We start from the raw sequence: 16,711 nt of genomic DNA, 5'->3' as shown, positions 1-16,711 counted from the left end.
TCGGACAGCTCACCACGTGCTTTTCCAACTGCTTGGCTGTATAAACTTGGCCCGTGAGTGGTTTCTCTTGTGACTTGGTAATGGCCAAAAAGGCAGCCCGACTCCATTATCGTGGTGACCTGAGACATACTTCGAGGGCTGTGCCCCGTGTCCCTGTGTCTTTGTGAATGCAAATGTGTATTCCAGGGGTAACAGAAGCTATGCACTTCGATTCTAAATTCTTGATCAATTTAGAAAACCTTAAAACCATGTCTTTTTATAAAACGTTCCTCGACTTCAGGATCATTGGAGAGAATCGATGAGGTTAAGCAAAAGTGAGCCGTACTCCTAAGACTTTAAAGCAAGGGGAGGGCTTAGATTGCAGACAGCCCAATCCCAAACCACAGACCTGCTGCCCCAGGCACAGTGTGCTTCCCTCCAGGACCCCCGGGATCCTCCTGAACATTTTCAGGCCACCCCAGCCTTTGGTGCACTTTTGCTTTGAACAGCAGCCCTTGCCTTCGTTGATAGGCTCCTGCAACCCATTTTCCCCCACTACAAGGAGAGAGAGAATTTATGCACCCCCCTCTATGTCTGTCACCACCCCCCCACCTTGGCTCTGCACTGAGGTGGGAAACTCAGCCCTCTCACTTGGGTCAGGACCGATCTAGACGTCCACCCGGACTCTCCCCCAAGATCACCCCTGATTTCCCTTCCTTTCCTTCTCTGCCCAGCCTTCCTCAGCCCCTTATACCTTCCCCCCGGGGGCCTTCCTTAAAAATCACCGACACATGCATCTGTCTCAGCAGCACTAGAGGTGACTCAGGCTGGAATTACTGATCGACCTCATGCTCCTTCCTCAACAGCACCTTAATGAAAACCTGGCCAAACTCACAGCCAAGTTTGAGAAAGCCACGGCAGACAAGCTCAGATGTCAGCAAGAAGCCGAAGCGACCGCAGGCGTCATCTCCCTTGCAAATCGCCTGGTGAGTGTGAGCCCCAGCAGCCTGAGCCTTGATCATATTATCCGAGCTTGTCAGGCGCCACAGAGGTGCAAAATAGAGCACAGCTTAGCGATGCTCTGACTTGGGGGGCGGGGGGGAATATTTAAATGTGCTGGGATGCGGGGACCAGATCCTGAGAAGTGTGAACGCACACCCTGGTGTGCTCAAAAGAGTTTTCTGGGGCTCCCAGGTGTCTCAATAGGTTGAACGTCCAACGTTTTCTGGGGCACCTGGGTGGCTCAATAGGTTGAACATCCAGCTCTTGACTTCAGCTCAGGCCATGATCTCATGGTTCGTGGGCTCAAGTCCCATGTCAGGACTCGTCACAGCTTGAGATTCTCTGTCTCTCTCTCTCTCCCTCTGCATCTTTTCCCCACATGCTTTCTCTCTCTCTCTCTCTCTAAAATAATTTTTTTAATTAAAAAAAAAAAGTTTTCCTACAGAGACGGATCAGTAGGGAAGGTGGGAGCCCTTGACCTATCAGGCAGCCGGTGACACGTGACATGCTGATGTGCCTATACGCGCCATCAGCCAGAGGAAGGGGTCTAGGACAAAGGTAGCTGCATGACAGGTGAGCTCCGAAGCTCTTACCCATCTAACATCTAATGATGAGGGTGTGGCCAGGATGAGGAGCTGAGAGAGAAGCAGGAGAGAAGGAGACCTCTCAACCCTGAGCATTTCTGAGCGTGACCTTGCCTATACGTACATGTGCACAAACACCCGCACACGGGCTCCAGCCTCCCTGCAAAACTAAATCCGAGGGTCACAGCAGGGTGCCTGTCTCGTGGGTGTCTAACAGACTGCCCCCCCCCAAAACTTAGCGGCTTAGCACAACAACCATTTCATTGCCTCTCACGGGTTTGCGGGCCGGGAATCTGGGTAGGTTTCAACCTGCGGGTCCTCTGCCCTGTGTGGCGCCTCCTGGGGCCACTCAGCACTCTTCAGCCAGCGGCTGGCTGGTTTGCCACATGCACCTTGGCAGGAGCCCCTGGAAGGTCTCTCCAGCAGGGTACTTAGACGTCTTACATGGAGACCCAGGGCTCCCAGAGACAGAAAGCAGAAGGTCCCGGTCTCTTAAGGCCTGGAGCCAAAACCCAACACAACATCACTTCCACTGCGTTCTGTTGGTCGCGGGTTCAGGGAGGGGGCACATAGACACCAACTCTTTTTTTTTTTTTTTTTTATCTTTATTCACTTTTGAGAGACAGAGACAGAGCGCGAGCAGGGGAGGGGCAGAGAGGGAGGGGGACACAAAATCTGAAGCAGGCTCCAGGCTCTGAGCCATCAGCACAGAGCCTGATGCGGGGCTCGAACCCACGAACCGTGAGATCATGACCTGAGCCGGAGTCGGACGCTCAACTGACTGAGCCACCCAGGCGCCCCTGTAGACACCAACTCTTGATGAAAAGAGTGTCAGTATTCATTGCCTTTTTTAATCCCCTGCGGCTTATATGTTTCCTCATAAACCAGCTAAGATCCTGGAAGGCACCGTCCACGGGGTATGATTTCTCTTCAATGGAGAGCCTTCACAACACCTTTCTCTCCAATGGTAGAACTGATACCTTTTTTATGTTTATTCCAGCCACCGTTTGCTTATAAAACAGAGCCAGGTTTTCTCGTTTAGGGAGAAGTGAGTCACAACCATGACTGAAATGAGCCATGGCTTCCGGGAAGAAAGGCGTGCATCTGTGCCGTTGTCTGTCTCACCTGCTGTTGAGTAGCTTTGGGACGATGGTGTTAACGGAACAATTCAGTGTAGAGACAGCTCTTCTGCAAGAGGTAGTCCAGACCTCCCAGCTGGCCTCCCATTCCGCTTTCTGTTTGGCTTCCAGAACTTAGCACGGCCTTCTCTGCCTGGCCCGGGAGTTTTCTGAATTGAACCTCTTAGGAGGCAGGCAGGGTGTACACGCTCTGAAACCAACCCTGTCTCTACCGACCTAGAGGTTCTGGAGAGACTTACTGGTCTTTATCCGTGTCACCTAAAAACTGGGCATGGGAATGGTTGGGCTGGCACATCCTTAACGTTTCTTCCAGCTGTGATGCTCTCTGATGCCATCTCTCAAGGAAGGAAAAAGGGTCAGTCACAACACAGACTCAGCTCTACCAGATGCCTACTGTAGAAAGGAGGCCCCTCCTCCCCAGAGAGGGGCTCCCCCTGGGAGAGGAGCGCCATACCAAAGCGGGGCGGGCAGACTCAGGACGTGTTCCGCCATCTTGGTGCCTCACGCACGGCCATGTTTCAGTACTTCTGACTCTGGGCCTTCATTACCATGTCTGTCTCCCCGCCCACTGTGAATTATTTATAGCGCGTGGGATTGATTTTATTTCTTTTCCTCTCCCCAGCATTTGGAGAGGAGAGGGGGAGGTGCATGAGCTTCTAGTATGTTTGCATCCCAGGCACTGTGCTAAGTGATTAACCGACACGGTCGTATTTAATTTTCTCCAAGCCCGCGTTCACACCCTGTAATCCATCCACAGCCCCAATAACACATAGCACAGAACAGAACAGGGTCTCGTTCCCCAAAAATGTGCGACTCCCCGTGGATCCACAGGGCCACCTGAACGACGTCCCGAGACTGCTGCCAGCAGACGAGCACCGTGCGTCCCGTGTGACTCAGTCCCGGGGTCTGTATGCAGCCTGTGGGATGATGCGTCGCCTGTCCTCTCTGCTCTCTGAAACCACAGGTGAGGGGACTGGCCTCAGAGAACGTGAGGTGGGCAGAGGCCGTGCAGAACTTGAGACAGCAGGAGAGCAAACTCTGCGGAGACGTGCTTCTGACCACGGCTTTCGTTTCGTACCTCGGCTTCTTCACGAAGGGATATCGGCAGAGCCTCATGGACGGCACCTGGCGACCCTACCTAAGCCAGCTAAAGGTGTGTACAGCCTGGATTTCTCCTACAGCTCTACAGCCAGGGAGCTCTCCTGGCAATAAGGTCTTCTAGCTCTTTCTTGCGTGCTTCCACCACTAGCACCTGAGCGTCCCCTAGTGATCTTGGGGTCTGGGAGGGAGACCTGTGCACCCGTGTTCCCATACAGTGCCCTGCCTTGCCATCCACTGCCCTCTGGGCCACCTGAGGACAGTGCCTCTCCCCTGTAAAAAAATTTTTTTAACATTTATTCATTTTTTGAGAGACAGAGCAGAGCATGAGCGGGGGAGGGGCAGAGAGAGAGGGAGTCACAGATTCCAAATTGGGCTCCAGGCTCCGAGCTGTCAGCACAGAGCCCGACGCGGGGCTCGAACCCATGACCCGCGAGATCGTGACCTGAGCCGAAGTCGGAAGCTTAACCGACTGAGCCACCCAGGCGCCCCGCATCTCTCCCCTTTAATTGGGCTCTCTGTGGGCACTCTGGTCCACTGCCCAGCAGGCTGTCTCAAAACTGCGAATCCCAAGAGTCCCCAAAAGCACCCTGAGTTGCCTCCACTGCCCCTGCTCTTGAGCCAAATGGCAGTGTCGCAGTGGGGCCCAAGGCTCCCTTCCCAGATCTGCAACGCACCTTGTCACCGGATCCCAGGGCTGCGCAGTCTGTGCCCGTGGCTCACGGACCCCCCTTGTGCAAACCCTTCTGCCTCCTTCTGTCATGTGTAGTCGGCCCGTCCTCCTAGCTCCCAGCCCTTCCCCCTCTCCTGAGATGGCCAAGTGGGGAAATGCTGGTTCCTGATCGAAAGGGGTTCTAGAGCCGACAGTCAGAATAATTCCTAATCCTGTCCACTTTCCCATGACTCGTAGTCCTCAATCCACAAATGTTCACCGAGGCATCAGCCTGTGTGTCCTCCCTAAAGGCCAGGATGGCCGCAGGAAGGTCCCAGTCCGGACGGTGGAGGAGACTAGGTTCACGAAAATTGGCTGCGGTAAGAGTCAGCCGGACAGTTCACCATGTACAGGAAGAGTTGAATTCCAGAATGCATCTGTAGGTAGAGACCCAGAACATAAAACCCATATTGTCTAGTGGTGGTTGGTTGCAGAAATCAGCTCACAAAGGCTCATTCACTTGATGATTTGTGGTTTAAAAACTGTTACGGAAATACATACACACGTACGTACTATTATGGTACTAGGAAATAAAAATGAAGCTGTCGTTGATCTCGAACACCATGAGAAAGGAAATTGTTTTTTTTTTTTTTTTAGTTTATTTATTTTGTGTGAGAGAGAAACAGAGTGAGCAGGGGAGGGGCAGGGAGAGAGAGGAAGACAGAATCCCAAGCAGGCTCCTTGCTCCCGGGGCAGAGCCCGACCTGGGGTTCAATCCCATGAACCGTGAGATCATGACCTGAGCCGAAACCAAGAGTCGGACGCTTAACCATTTGAGCCCCCCAGGTGCCCCGAGAAAGGAAATTATTAAAAGGGCAGTCATCAACTGAGTGAATAAAGATGGGGAGCTCAGTGGCAGCTTAACGGGGATTTTTCTGGCTTGGTTTGGCGTTTGTAGGCACTTTTGTGCTGTAGCCCCTTTGGCGGTCGGGAACGGGGTGGGGGGGGGGGACCTATGGGTTTCTTCTCACGAGAATGTTTTTCATGCACAAAATGGTCTTGAAATACGTTTCTGATCCCCAGGGTAAGGATGCTTTAGTACTGGCCATCTGCAGCCCTCGTGAGTGAGATTAAAGGAAAGGGGAGGGATCGGACAGGGGTTCCTCAGGTAACTGGGAAGACAGACCACAGAGGACAGAGGCACAGAGAGGTTAAAGGGGCATGTGTGCGTGAACCTCACAAACATCCCACTAAATGAAAGCACACACGAAAGGTCACCTGTCATAGGACTCCATTTATGTGAAGTATCCAGAGTAGGTAAATGCATAGAAAGTGGATTTGTGGTTGTTGGAAACCGGGGGGGTAGAGGGGACCAAGGGAGTGACAGGGCTTCCTTTTGGCATGAAGAAAAATGTTTTGGAACCAGATAGAGTTGATGGTCACACAACATTGTGAAGGTACCAAATGCCATTGAATCGTGCACTCTAACATGGTTCCTTTAAGGGGCACCTGGGTAGTTCAGTTGATTAAGCATCTGACTTCAGCTCAGGTCACAATCTCACGGTTCATGGGTTCAAGCCTCACGTCGGGCTCTGGGTTGACAGCTCAGAGTCTGGAGCCTGCTTCAGATTGTGTCTCCCTCTCTCTCTGCCCCTCTCCCGCTTTCACTCTATGTCTCTCTCTCAAAAAGAAAGATTAAAAAAAAATTTTATTTTTAAATTTTTTTTTAATGTTTATTTCTGAGACAGAGACAGAGCATGAGCGGGGGAGGGGCAAAGAGAGAGGGAGACACAGAATCCGAAGCAGGCTCCGGGCTCTGAGCCATCAGCATAGAGCCTGAGGCAGGGCTCGAACCCACGGACCGTGAGATCATGACCTGAGCCGAAGTCGGTCGCTCAACCGACTGATCCACCCAGGCGACCCCCCCAAAAATTTTTTTTAATAAAATAAAAAAATAAATGAAATGGTTCATTTAAGTTACGTGAATTTTACCCCAATTAACAAAAATGCGCGCGTGCCCCCAGTGGAAAATAGGACTAGCAGCAGAATTGAGCTGAGAGAGGTCAACAGAAAAAGGAAAGGAGGAGCCCTATAATCCACCCTGGAAGTGGAATGTTCTGGGCAGGGAGAAAAGTAGGCACCTCCGGTTGTGTGCAAGCCGGGCCTTCGTCAGCAGGGGGTGACATACGGGACAGCAAGGGTGGCGTGGGCTGGCAGCGACAGGGGAACGCCCACGAGGCCAGGGGCCCGCGTGAGAATGAGAGAGCAGCAGGAAAGTGACCCTGTTAACACGGGCGAGGGCAGACAGGAGGCTGTTGCTAACGTACAAATCATCGATGCTAGAAATTTGATTTGGGCGAATGCGCTAATGAACAAAGGGTCACCGAGCCTGGCTGCTGGTGTTCACCCACCGAGAGAAAAAATGCCCTCAGGACGTTCAGAAAACCTGCTTCCAGAAATAATCGCGCAGCCAGGAAAGCCCTTTTCAGGGGCATTTGGATCTGGCTGAGAAGGCTTGCCTCAGTTCTGAGCGCGTGCCTCATTTCTCCCTCGTCAGGTGCCCATCCCGGTCACCCCCACCCTGGATCCCCTGAGGATGCTGACGGACGAGGCCGACGTGGCAGCCTGGCAGAACCAGGGCCTCCCCGCAGACCGCATGTCCGTGGAGAACGCCACCATCGTGGTCACCTGTGAGCGCTGGCCGCTCGTGGTTGACCCGCAGCTACAAGGCATGAAATGGATCAAGAACAAATACGGCGAGAACCTGCGGGTCACCCGGATTGGTCAGAAGGGGTAGGTGGCTGAGCACATCACTTCTGACTTTCGCCACCTGTGCAGAGAGAAGACAGATGGGGTGAGCGGATCGTAAGACAACCCCAGCGGGTTGTCTCTACCCTCCCGGTCCCTCCGCGAGCCTTCCTGTGTTTCTCTTCCCATTTTAGGACACCTCTCCATGGAAGATGCCTGGGTAGTTGTGTTCGTCATTAGGAATCGTGCGTGACCGCCTCCTGACCCATCAGGGGCCCTTTCTCCCCGCCTTCCCACCCCCCCCCCATCGTGTTCACACTCACACCTCTCCTTGGACATGACCTCCCCATCACGCTCCACCATCAGGCAGTTCTGTGTTTTATAAAGTCTCCCTCAATTGAGCCAAAAAGTGCCTGTCTTAGCGCATCCTGGAGCCCACTTGTCTACCCGTTGTTTCTACCTCCGGCCCAGCGCCCCCCAGAACAAACCCAAACGCGGTGTCTCCCGAAGAATGACCGGATATAGCAGTTGGCAGCAAGTATAGCCAAGTTAGCGGTGAACCCCCGAGAGCCCTTTCGCCTGCCTCGTACAGCTTCACACATTCCCGATGGGGCCGTTACTACACAAAGGGACATGAGTGTCTCTGAGAATTGCTATCAGCACCCACCACACTTCACGACCCCAGACCTTGGCGTCTCCCACCCCATGGCTTCATTAACTGGGTTAGAACTTAGCTTTGTAGTCTCTGCTCTGGATTCTTGTCCGTGACGTTAGGATACGTGAGCGGGATAGGAGGGCGCCATGGGGAAGAGGAGGAGCGACAGAGATCATTTATTGCCAGTCCTGGTGTTAGGGACCTCATCTCAAATGCTTTCCTTAATCCGCACAACTGATAAGACGAGCACGACTGGTAGGTACCATTTCACATCTGAGGAAACTGAGGTTCACGGAAGCAAATCAATGTCCGCCAGAATATACCATTTTGAAAGCAGTGGGCGTTTGTATGCCCATGTTCATAGCGCGGTGCACAATATTCAAAATGTAGAAGCGACCTTGGGGCGCTTGGATGGCTCAGTTGGCCGAGCATCCCACTTTGGCTCAGGTCATGATGTCACGGTCTGTGAGTTCGAGCTCTGTGCTGACAGCTCAGAGCCTGGAGCACGCTTCGGATTCTGTGTCTCCCCCTCTCTCTCTGCTCCTCCCCCGCTCACGCCCTGTCTCTCAAAAATAAAAATAAACATTAAAAAAAAAAATGTAGAAGCCACCCAAGTATCCGTCGACACACGAACGGATGAACGAAACGTGTTGTATCCATGCAGTGAAATATTAGCTTTAAAAAGGAAGGCGGTTCTGACACGAACCTTGAGGACATTATGCTGAGTGAAAAAAAGCCAGACACAAAAGGACCCAAAAGATCTATGTTGTAGACCTGTCGGGTGCTTTTCTAGATACCGTATGGTTCTACTGGTAGGAGGTCCCTCAAGTTATCAAATTCGCAAGAGGCAGAAAGCAGGATGGTGTTACCAAGGGCTGAAGGGAGGGGTGTGGGGAGTTGCTGGTTAAAGGGTACAGAGTTTCGGTTTTGCAAGGTGGAGAACTTCTGGAGACGGAAGGTGGTGACGGTAGCATGGTAATGTGAACGTACTTGATGCGCCGAGCTGGGAAATGGAAATGGAAACATCCATAACTGCTTTCTCTTTTCCCCTGGCTAACTTAGAACTCAATCAAAATAGGATTGTTGCAGTGATGTTACATGAAAGGATTCCTGTGCATAAAAACACACTTTACTTTGGCAGAGCTTTGCTTGAAAACTTAATCAGAATTTAAAAGCGGCTGAGATGGGAGAGTTTGTGTTCCGTATATTTTAAGCACAATTTTAAAATAATTAAATTTAAGAAAAAAAAAAAAAACTGACGGAGGCAGCATTTGCTTCTCCGTTAGAAACCCAGCCCACAGCCACCAAGGTGAGGTTTGGTGGTCTGGTCACACGTCCCAGACGCGGTTGCCCAGAGGTCCAGATCAGCCGGCGTTGTTTAAATCAAACACGCAATGTTACAAAAATAGTTCAAGCAAATATTGACTGCCAGACGGATCCTTTCTTCTAGAGAGGATAAGAGGAGAAATGAATCCCAAGGTACCCCCGGGTATATTTTAACCTGTGCCATCGATCAGACTAATGTCATCCTGGCCTTCTCCCCGCATTTTGATCAAAATACTCCTTTCTAGGGGTGCCTGGGCGGCTCAGCTGGTTCAGTGCCCGACTCCTGCCTTTGGCTTGGCTCGTGATCTCACAGTTTCATGAGTTCGAGCCCCGAGTCAGGCTCTGTACTGACAGTGCAGTGCCTGCTTGGGATTCTCTGTCTCCTCCTCTCTCTCTCTGCCCCTCCCATATACGCGCTCTCTCTCTAAATAAAAACATAAATAAACATCAGAAAAATCCCTTTCTAATTGGCCAACAACTGCCTTTTAGATACAAGCGTTCTTCCTCTTTGCTCGTCCTATATCCCTAAGTACCAAAAACAGTGCCTGACACATAGTAGGGCTTCGGTAAACACGTGTGCAGTTAATTCTCTGTTTCCTGTCCATCCACTTTTCTGTTGGGTGCTTTTCTAGATCTGTTGTATATTATCTGAATGTAAATATTATATTACAATATGTGTGAAGACTGTTGGGTATGGTCTCCCTTCATCACATGAGTGGATACTTGCTCTGGTGGGTCATTTGTCTTTTAATCTTATTTATGGGGTTTGACAGATGACAGCTGCTGGGTTTTTTATTCTGAGGGCTTTTTTTTTTCAAGTTCATTTATTTCTTGAGAGCAAGAGAGAGAGAGAGAGTGAGCAGGGGAGGGGCAGAGAGAGAGAGGGAGAACTGAGAATCCCAAGCAGGCTCCACACTGTCAGCGCAGAGCCCGATGTGAGGCTCGAACTCACAAACTGTGAGATCGTGACCCGAGCCGAAACCAGGAGTCAGACGCTTAGCCAGCTGAGCCACCCACGTGCCCCTGAGGGCCTCCTTTGTGTCCAGATATGTCATCCATTTATTCTATATGTCATGATTAGAAAAGCCTTTTTCTCTCCAGAAATTATATAAATATTCACCTAGATTTTTTTAGGGCTTTTGTAGGTGTTTTCTTTTAACATTGAAATCCAATAACCTGAAATATATTTTAGGGTGCTATATAAGATACAGACCTAATTTTCACTTTCAGGTGGCTAGCCATTGTTCTAATACCATTTATTAAATTCTCCATCCTTTCCTTGATTAATTAGAGATGACATTTTACTCTGTATTAAATTATTTTATTACACAGTCTTTATTCTTTTCCATTTATATAATATACCAGCTTTTAATTACTCAGCTTTGTATTTAGCAACATTTATAGTGGCAACTCGCATTACAAAAGTCATGTATCATCACAGTAAAAAGGGGGGGGGGTGATGTTACAAAATAAAAGAAATTAAATACCCTATAATTCATCATTCAGGGGAAAACTCTAACTTTGGGGGATATGATACCCTTTCAGATTCTTCCTATATATCCAGTTTGTTCGAGTTATAGAAAATATTTTAGAATTTGCTTCTTCCTCTATATCTGTATTGTTAAAGTTACATAAAATATTTTATTTTTTTAAATTTATTTTTGAGAGATAGAGAGAGGGAGGGAGGGAAGGAGAATATGAGTGGAGGAGGGGCAGTGAGAAAGGAGGTCAGAGGATCTGAAGCAGGCTCTGTGCTAAGAGCAGAAAACCCGATGTGGGGCTTGAACTCATGAACCATGAGATCATGACCTGAAGTCAGATGCTTAACTGACTGAGCCACCCAGATGCCCCTAAAATATTTTAGTATTAGCTAATATGAATACCTCCTCTTTTTCTTGGTAGCTTTTATATTTTTAATCATCCTTATTGTTTTCTTTTAGGTTACCTTTAAGATTTATTTATGATCAATCTCTATAGTTTTATTGTTATCTATTGTTTGAATTGGAATTACATCAAACTTATCCATATATTTAGACAAGATCAACCTTTTAACATGTTTATTAAACTCTACATAACACTGACACTTTTGAAACAACCTAGTTTTGGCAATTGTTAAATAAATTAAGGTATATAAGTACAGCCTGACAGCCAGTCATAGAAAATTATTTTAGAAGAATATTTAAGGGGTGCCTGCATGGCTCAGCCAGTTGGATGTCTGACTCTTGATTTCAGTTCAGGTCAAGATCTCACTGTTGATGGGATCAAGCCCCACATCGGGCTCTGTGATGGCAACACAGAGCCTACTTGGGATTCTCTCTCTCCTTCTCTCTCTGTCCCTCCCCTGCTCGTGCATGCTCTTTCTCTCAAAATAAATAAACATTTTTTTACATAATAATACAATTTTTAGGGTCACCTGGGTGGCTCATTGATTAAGCGTCCGACTTCAGCTCAGGTCATGATCTCACAATTCAAGAGTTCGAGCCCCGTGCCGGGCTCTGTGCTGACAGCTGAGATCCTGGAGCCTGCTTCCGATTCTGTGTCTCCCTGTCTCCCTGCCCCTCGCCTGCTCGCACTCTCTCTCTCAAATAAACGTTAAGAAAAACATTAACATAATAATAAAATTTTTCAAATATATATTTAATGAGATGGGGAAATGTTTCTGATACATTTTACGTACAGGAACCAAATGATAAATGTGCTGCGTGACATCCAATAACAAAGAGAGGTGCGAATGTAAGTTAAATTATAAACGAATAATATATAACAAAATACAAATAATAAACTCGAGAATATAATATCTCCAAACATACGTGTTAAACACCAAGATGTAAATGACCGATGGAAGGGTTACATTCATTTCCGTATTCTTTTTTGTGTTTTACAACGTTTCCTTCTTTCTAAAACTTTATGAGATCGCCTAAGTATCACTTTAAACAGAGAAGCACGTGACCGCCGAAGTCATCCCAGGTAGCTGCACCTCCACGTTTGCCACTGAGGCCACGGTCGTCCTGTTACGTTTCCTGTGGATCCGCACCTTGCCCCCAGCTCACACTGCCCGACTTTCTCCCCAGGTATCTCCAGACCATAGAGCGTGCCCTGGAAGCTGGAGATGTGGTGCTAATCGAAAACCTGGAAGAATCCGTTGATCCTGTCCTGGGTCCCCTGCTCGGGAGAGAAGTCATCAAGAAAGGACGGTACGACTTAGCCATGTTGTTGATCCTGTGTGAGGAACTGGATGGTCGCCCCAGGTAGAACCCCGTGAGCAGATCTGCTCTGCCCAGAACACGTTCTCCTTAACTCCCGTCCGGTGGCTCCGACGGGACCCAAGGGGAACACTCAGCTGCCCTTGACTCATAGAGACAGTTTTCTGGAATCACTTAGCTCCTGTCCGGTCACGTCCTCCTCGACTTCCCCCTACATGTTAGCGGTGCACTGTTTTGGAAGAACTTTAGAAGGAAAGTGGTCAAAACGCAGACTGACTCGTAAGCATGAGTCATTTTTACCCAAGCCAGACTTCTGGGTTCTGAGAACTCGGTTCTCTGTCCATCTGTTGAGTCCCGGTGGCTTTGGGGGCTGGTAAGTGGTCAGGGGCTCAGCAAGAGTCTGGCAGAAGGAGGGACACGAGAGAGGAAGGAGAAGAGGTACTTATGATGATGGGTTGCTTCATTCCAGAGCCTCACCCACTGCCCAGGCCATAAATACCCTTTCCATGTCCTTATTATGTGCTCACTTACTGAATTAACCACCTTAGCAGTTACTTTCCATCAGCCATGAAAGAAAAGGGACCCCATCGCTGCTAGCCCAGAAGGCACGTTTCTGCAAACTTAGGGTGCCCTTTCCTGCAAACGCTTTACTGCCATCTGCTGGGCACGTTTCATAACGTACTCACCTCCCTGGGCAACTCCCTGGATGCCTCTCCCTGTAGTGGCACGTGCAAAATCCAACATGGTGGCCGTGGGAGAAAGTCTCCCACCCTCCACCCCCCTTCCCCACATTAGGGCAAGTAAGAATCCTAGCGTTCAGGCTAGACCTGCTTGAGAGGAATCCGAATGTGGCTATATTGTTTGCTATGATCTTGCAAAAAACAAACAAACAAAAACTATCTGGAATTCTGTCCCAAACCAAATCTCACAGGAAGGCACCCCACCTTCACATGACCCTTCGTGTTCCAGATTCGTCAAAATCGGAGACAAAGAATGTGAATACAACCCCAGCTTCCGGCTCCTCCTTCACACCAAGCTGGCCAATCCTCACTACCAGCCCGAGCTGCAGGCTCAGGCCACCCTGATCAACTTTACGGTGACCAGGGATGGCCTGGAGGACCAGCTGTTGGCCGCCGTGGTCAGCATGGAGAGGCCGGACCTGGAGCAGCTGAAGGTTCGTGGGGGATCCACCAAGGAAGGGAGGAAGAAAATGCTCTGTGACTGCTGCGGTGATCTAACAGCACAGAGCCTGCTTGGGATTCTCTCTCTCTCTCGCTCTCTCTCTCTCTCTCTGCCTGCACTTACTCTCTCAAAATAAATAAACTTAAAAAGAAAAGAAACAGAAGATGACCAGAGTAGCTGCGGCTGGGGCCCCCAACAGGAAGATTGTTCTTTCCAGGGCTCGAAAAGCAATAATCCCATGCAGTACAAGGGCAAAGAAACGACAGCTGCCTGAACTCACGTGTTCCCCGCCCCCCCCCCCAGTAGCATCATAGTGCTTTAGGGTATGGAATCTAATGATCAGGAAGGGAAGGCGAGGGGAGGTCAGCTTGGACCCCGGAGCCCCACTCCGACTTTGAAGAAGGCTCCAGCGATGAGCTTTTCTAAACTTGTCAGTGTCTGTTGATTTTTTTTTTCCAAGTAAAGAGCATCTACAGGAGAGCCATTCATTTGGGGCAGTAAAGAGGTAATAGAGGTGACCTTCCAGAGAATGAGAACTTGACCCTACCCTCTGACTAGTCACACAAATAGTTTCCGCTGAGGGAACACGCTATGTGCCAGCACTGTGTTTTCTCCTCTGAGAAGGGGCTGGGGCTAGCCAGCCAAGGTTATGGACACATTAAGAAGGTACCTCAGGGGCCGCTGGGTGGCTCGGCCAGTCGAGCGTCTGACTTCGGCTTGGATCATGACCTCGAGGTTTGTGAGTTCGAGCCCCGCATCGTGCTCGCTGCTGTTGGTGCAGAACCTGCTTCAGATCCTCTGTTGCCCTCTCTCTCTCTGCCCCTCCCCTGCCTGTAAAACAAGTAAAAACATTAAAAAAGAAGACCCCGTAGCGTTTATCTGTTCAGACCTACGCCAAGCATAGGGTGCGCTGGGCTCCTGCACCTGACTCCCCCTTGCTCTGTGTTTGCAGTCAGATCTCACCAAGCAACAGAACGGGTTCAAAATCACCCTGAAAACACTAGAAGACAACCTGCTTTCTCGCCTCTCTTCAGCATCTGGGAACTTCCTGGGGGACACAGCCTTAGTGGAGAACCTGGAGACCACCAAGCAGACGGCCGCGGAAGTCGAGAAGAAGGTAAAACTGCCTGGCAGCGTTCCCAGGTAGCGTTGGTAGGTTCCCACATTCCTTCCAGAAAGTCAAGGCGGGCAGGATTCCTGAGATCACCACCTCATGCCGTGCATCAGGGAGTTCCCGCCTTCTGGGCAAGGAGTTTGACCCCTCGGCTCCACAGACATTTGGCGAGCGTGAACTCTGTGCCTGCTGAGAGTTTGCACACTTGCCCTGAGGCTAAGGAATCGCACCCCTGTGTGCCGTGAGCACTGGCTGGCTCACGGTTGCTCCCTGAGAAAGCCCGCCAGCCGGCAAAAGTCTCGAAAGTCTGATTGCAATGCAAGCAGCTTCGGTGGCTGCTCAGGAAGGCCAGCTCTCAAAAACGGCTATCATCCCGGGAAACTCTGCGGTCTCTAGCTTCCTTCCTTTACCTCACATTATCTGGAAGGCTTTTATTCCCCCCTGTGGGAGACGGAAGGACAGGATTTGAGGGCATCCGAGCCCCTCGCCCTTTGCGGGGAGGCTGCTGAAACTATACAGGCTCTTTTTCATCCACAGCCCTGCTGTTGGATCAGAGGAGCAATGAAGATACTGGTTCTGAGCAGGATAAATGAGTCTGTAACAGGACACCTCTGAGGGAAGGCACTGTTGGTCAGATTATTGGGATTTCTCCACATATCAAAGCCGTTGTTGTGGGTCGGGACAGGGTAGGAAAAATGAGAGGTGATGACGGGTGGTGTAGGTAGACCAGCTCATGCCCACACTGGGGTAACAGACAAATGAAGTTGGAATGGGAGCCTGAGAGCAGGAAGGTCCAGGTTCACATTGTCTCTGTGGCCGCGGTGTGGCCACCAGGTTCCACTCCTGGTTCTCTGTGGCCTCCATATCTCTAGAAAAGGGAGTGCAGAGTTTGTATAGTAATTGTGTACAAGTCCCCCTGTCTTGGGTAGGAGAGATGGGGCCTGGGGGGACAGAACCCAGCTCACACATGGTGATATATGGGTAAAGTTTTAGCCCAGGAAACATCTCAGATTCCAGGAATAAACACTTAGATAGGCATTGATGCCAATAACTGAAAGATGAGAGCAGAAATGGATCTGGGGATGAGAAGACATTATTAGTTTCGTTTGTGTTGCGTTGAGTTTGGAACGCCTTTGGGCCATTCACGTAGGTCCCTTCCTTGAGTTTCCAGATAAATGACCTTGGTTGGTGCTAAGAGTCATCAACAAGTAGTTGATCATTGAAACTGAGAGCAGAGGAAGTCATGGGGGAGATGTGTGTGCAGTGAGGAGACTGAAGAATAGAGCATTGAGAAGAATCCTCAGACGTTTTAGGAGAAATACAGAACATGTTGACTGTGGAATAGAGCAGACAGATGGGAAGAAAAGCAGGAAAATAAGGGATTGTAAAAGAAAGCATCTCAAGAGGGTGTGCCGGTGATGTTGAATGATGCTGAGGACTCAAGGTATGGCTGGGATGTGGCCACTGAACTTTGCAGAAAGGAGTCATCAGTGATCTTGCAGAGAATGGTTTCAGTGGTGTCATGGAAGCAGAAGCCAGACTGAATTAGAATGAGAGCAAATGGGATCAGAAAAAGGGAAAGAGAATATAAGCTACCCTTGAAAGAAGCCAAACTGAAATGGCAGAGAAAGAAAGGATTGCGACTTAAAGGAGACATGGGTCCCGTGAGACGGGAAAGATTGGGTGCGGTAAGATCTTCACCGGAGGTGGGACGATGCCTGGTTTGTAAAGTAAAAGCCGCAGTTGATAAGAGAAGGTGAATTTACAGGAAAAAGAAGGAACAATTAATGTAGCGGGGTACATGAGAAAGTCAGAGGAAATCTAATTTAGGTCACAGATGATGAACTTGTCTTTGGAAAGATGGAGAGCTAGTTCCAAAGTGATAGGGGTTGGGGGCAAGCATGAGTCTAGAAATGAGATCCATGGTCCATGGATTCTCCAGGCAACTGAGGTAAGGAGACAGAAACTTCAAGGAATCAGAGGAGAGGCAGAAATTAAGGAAATTCCTTCCTGATGGTCTCTCTATAGA

At 49.6% G+C, this 16,711-nt stretch overlaps 1 protein-coding gene across 1 annotated transcript in view; it reads left to right on the top strand.

Annotated features, from left to right (window-relative positions):
* DNAH9 (dynein axonemal heavy chain 9) overlaps positions 1–16,711 on the top strand; it is a 333,637-nt gene that overhangs the window by 241,637 nt on the left and 75,289 nt on the right. The window contains 6 exon segments of the mRNA XM_053893249.1: positions 846–965; positions 3,669–3,857; positions 7,012–7,247; positions 12,255–12,377; positions 13,356–13,560; positions 14,521–14,685. Of these exon segments, the coding sequence (XP_053749224.1) occupies positions 846–965; positions 3,669–3,857; positions 7,012–7,247; positions 12,255–12,377; positions 13,356–13,560; positions 14,521–14,685 (1,038 nt within the window).

This window comes from Panthera pardus, unplaced genomic scaffold (assembly GCF_024362965.1).
Source record: "Panthera pardus isolate Hobbes unplaced genomic scaffold, ASM2436296v1 HiC_scaffold_3, whole genome shotgun sequence".
Taxonomy (NCBI): domain Eukaryota; kingdom Metazoa; phylum Chordata; class Mammalia; order Carnivora; family Felidae; genus Panthera; species Panthera pardus.
Note: the sequence above shows the minus strand (reverse complement) of the source record. Positions and strands in the feature narration are given on the sequence as shown.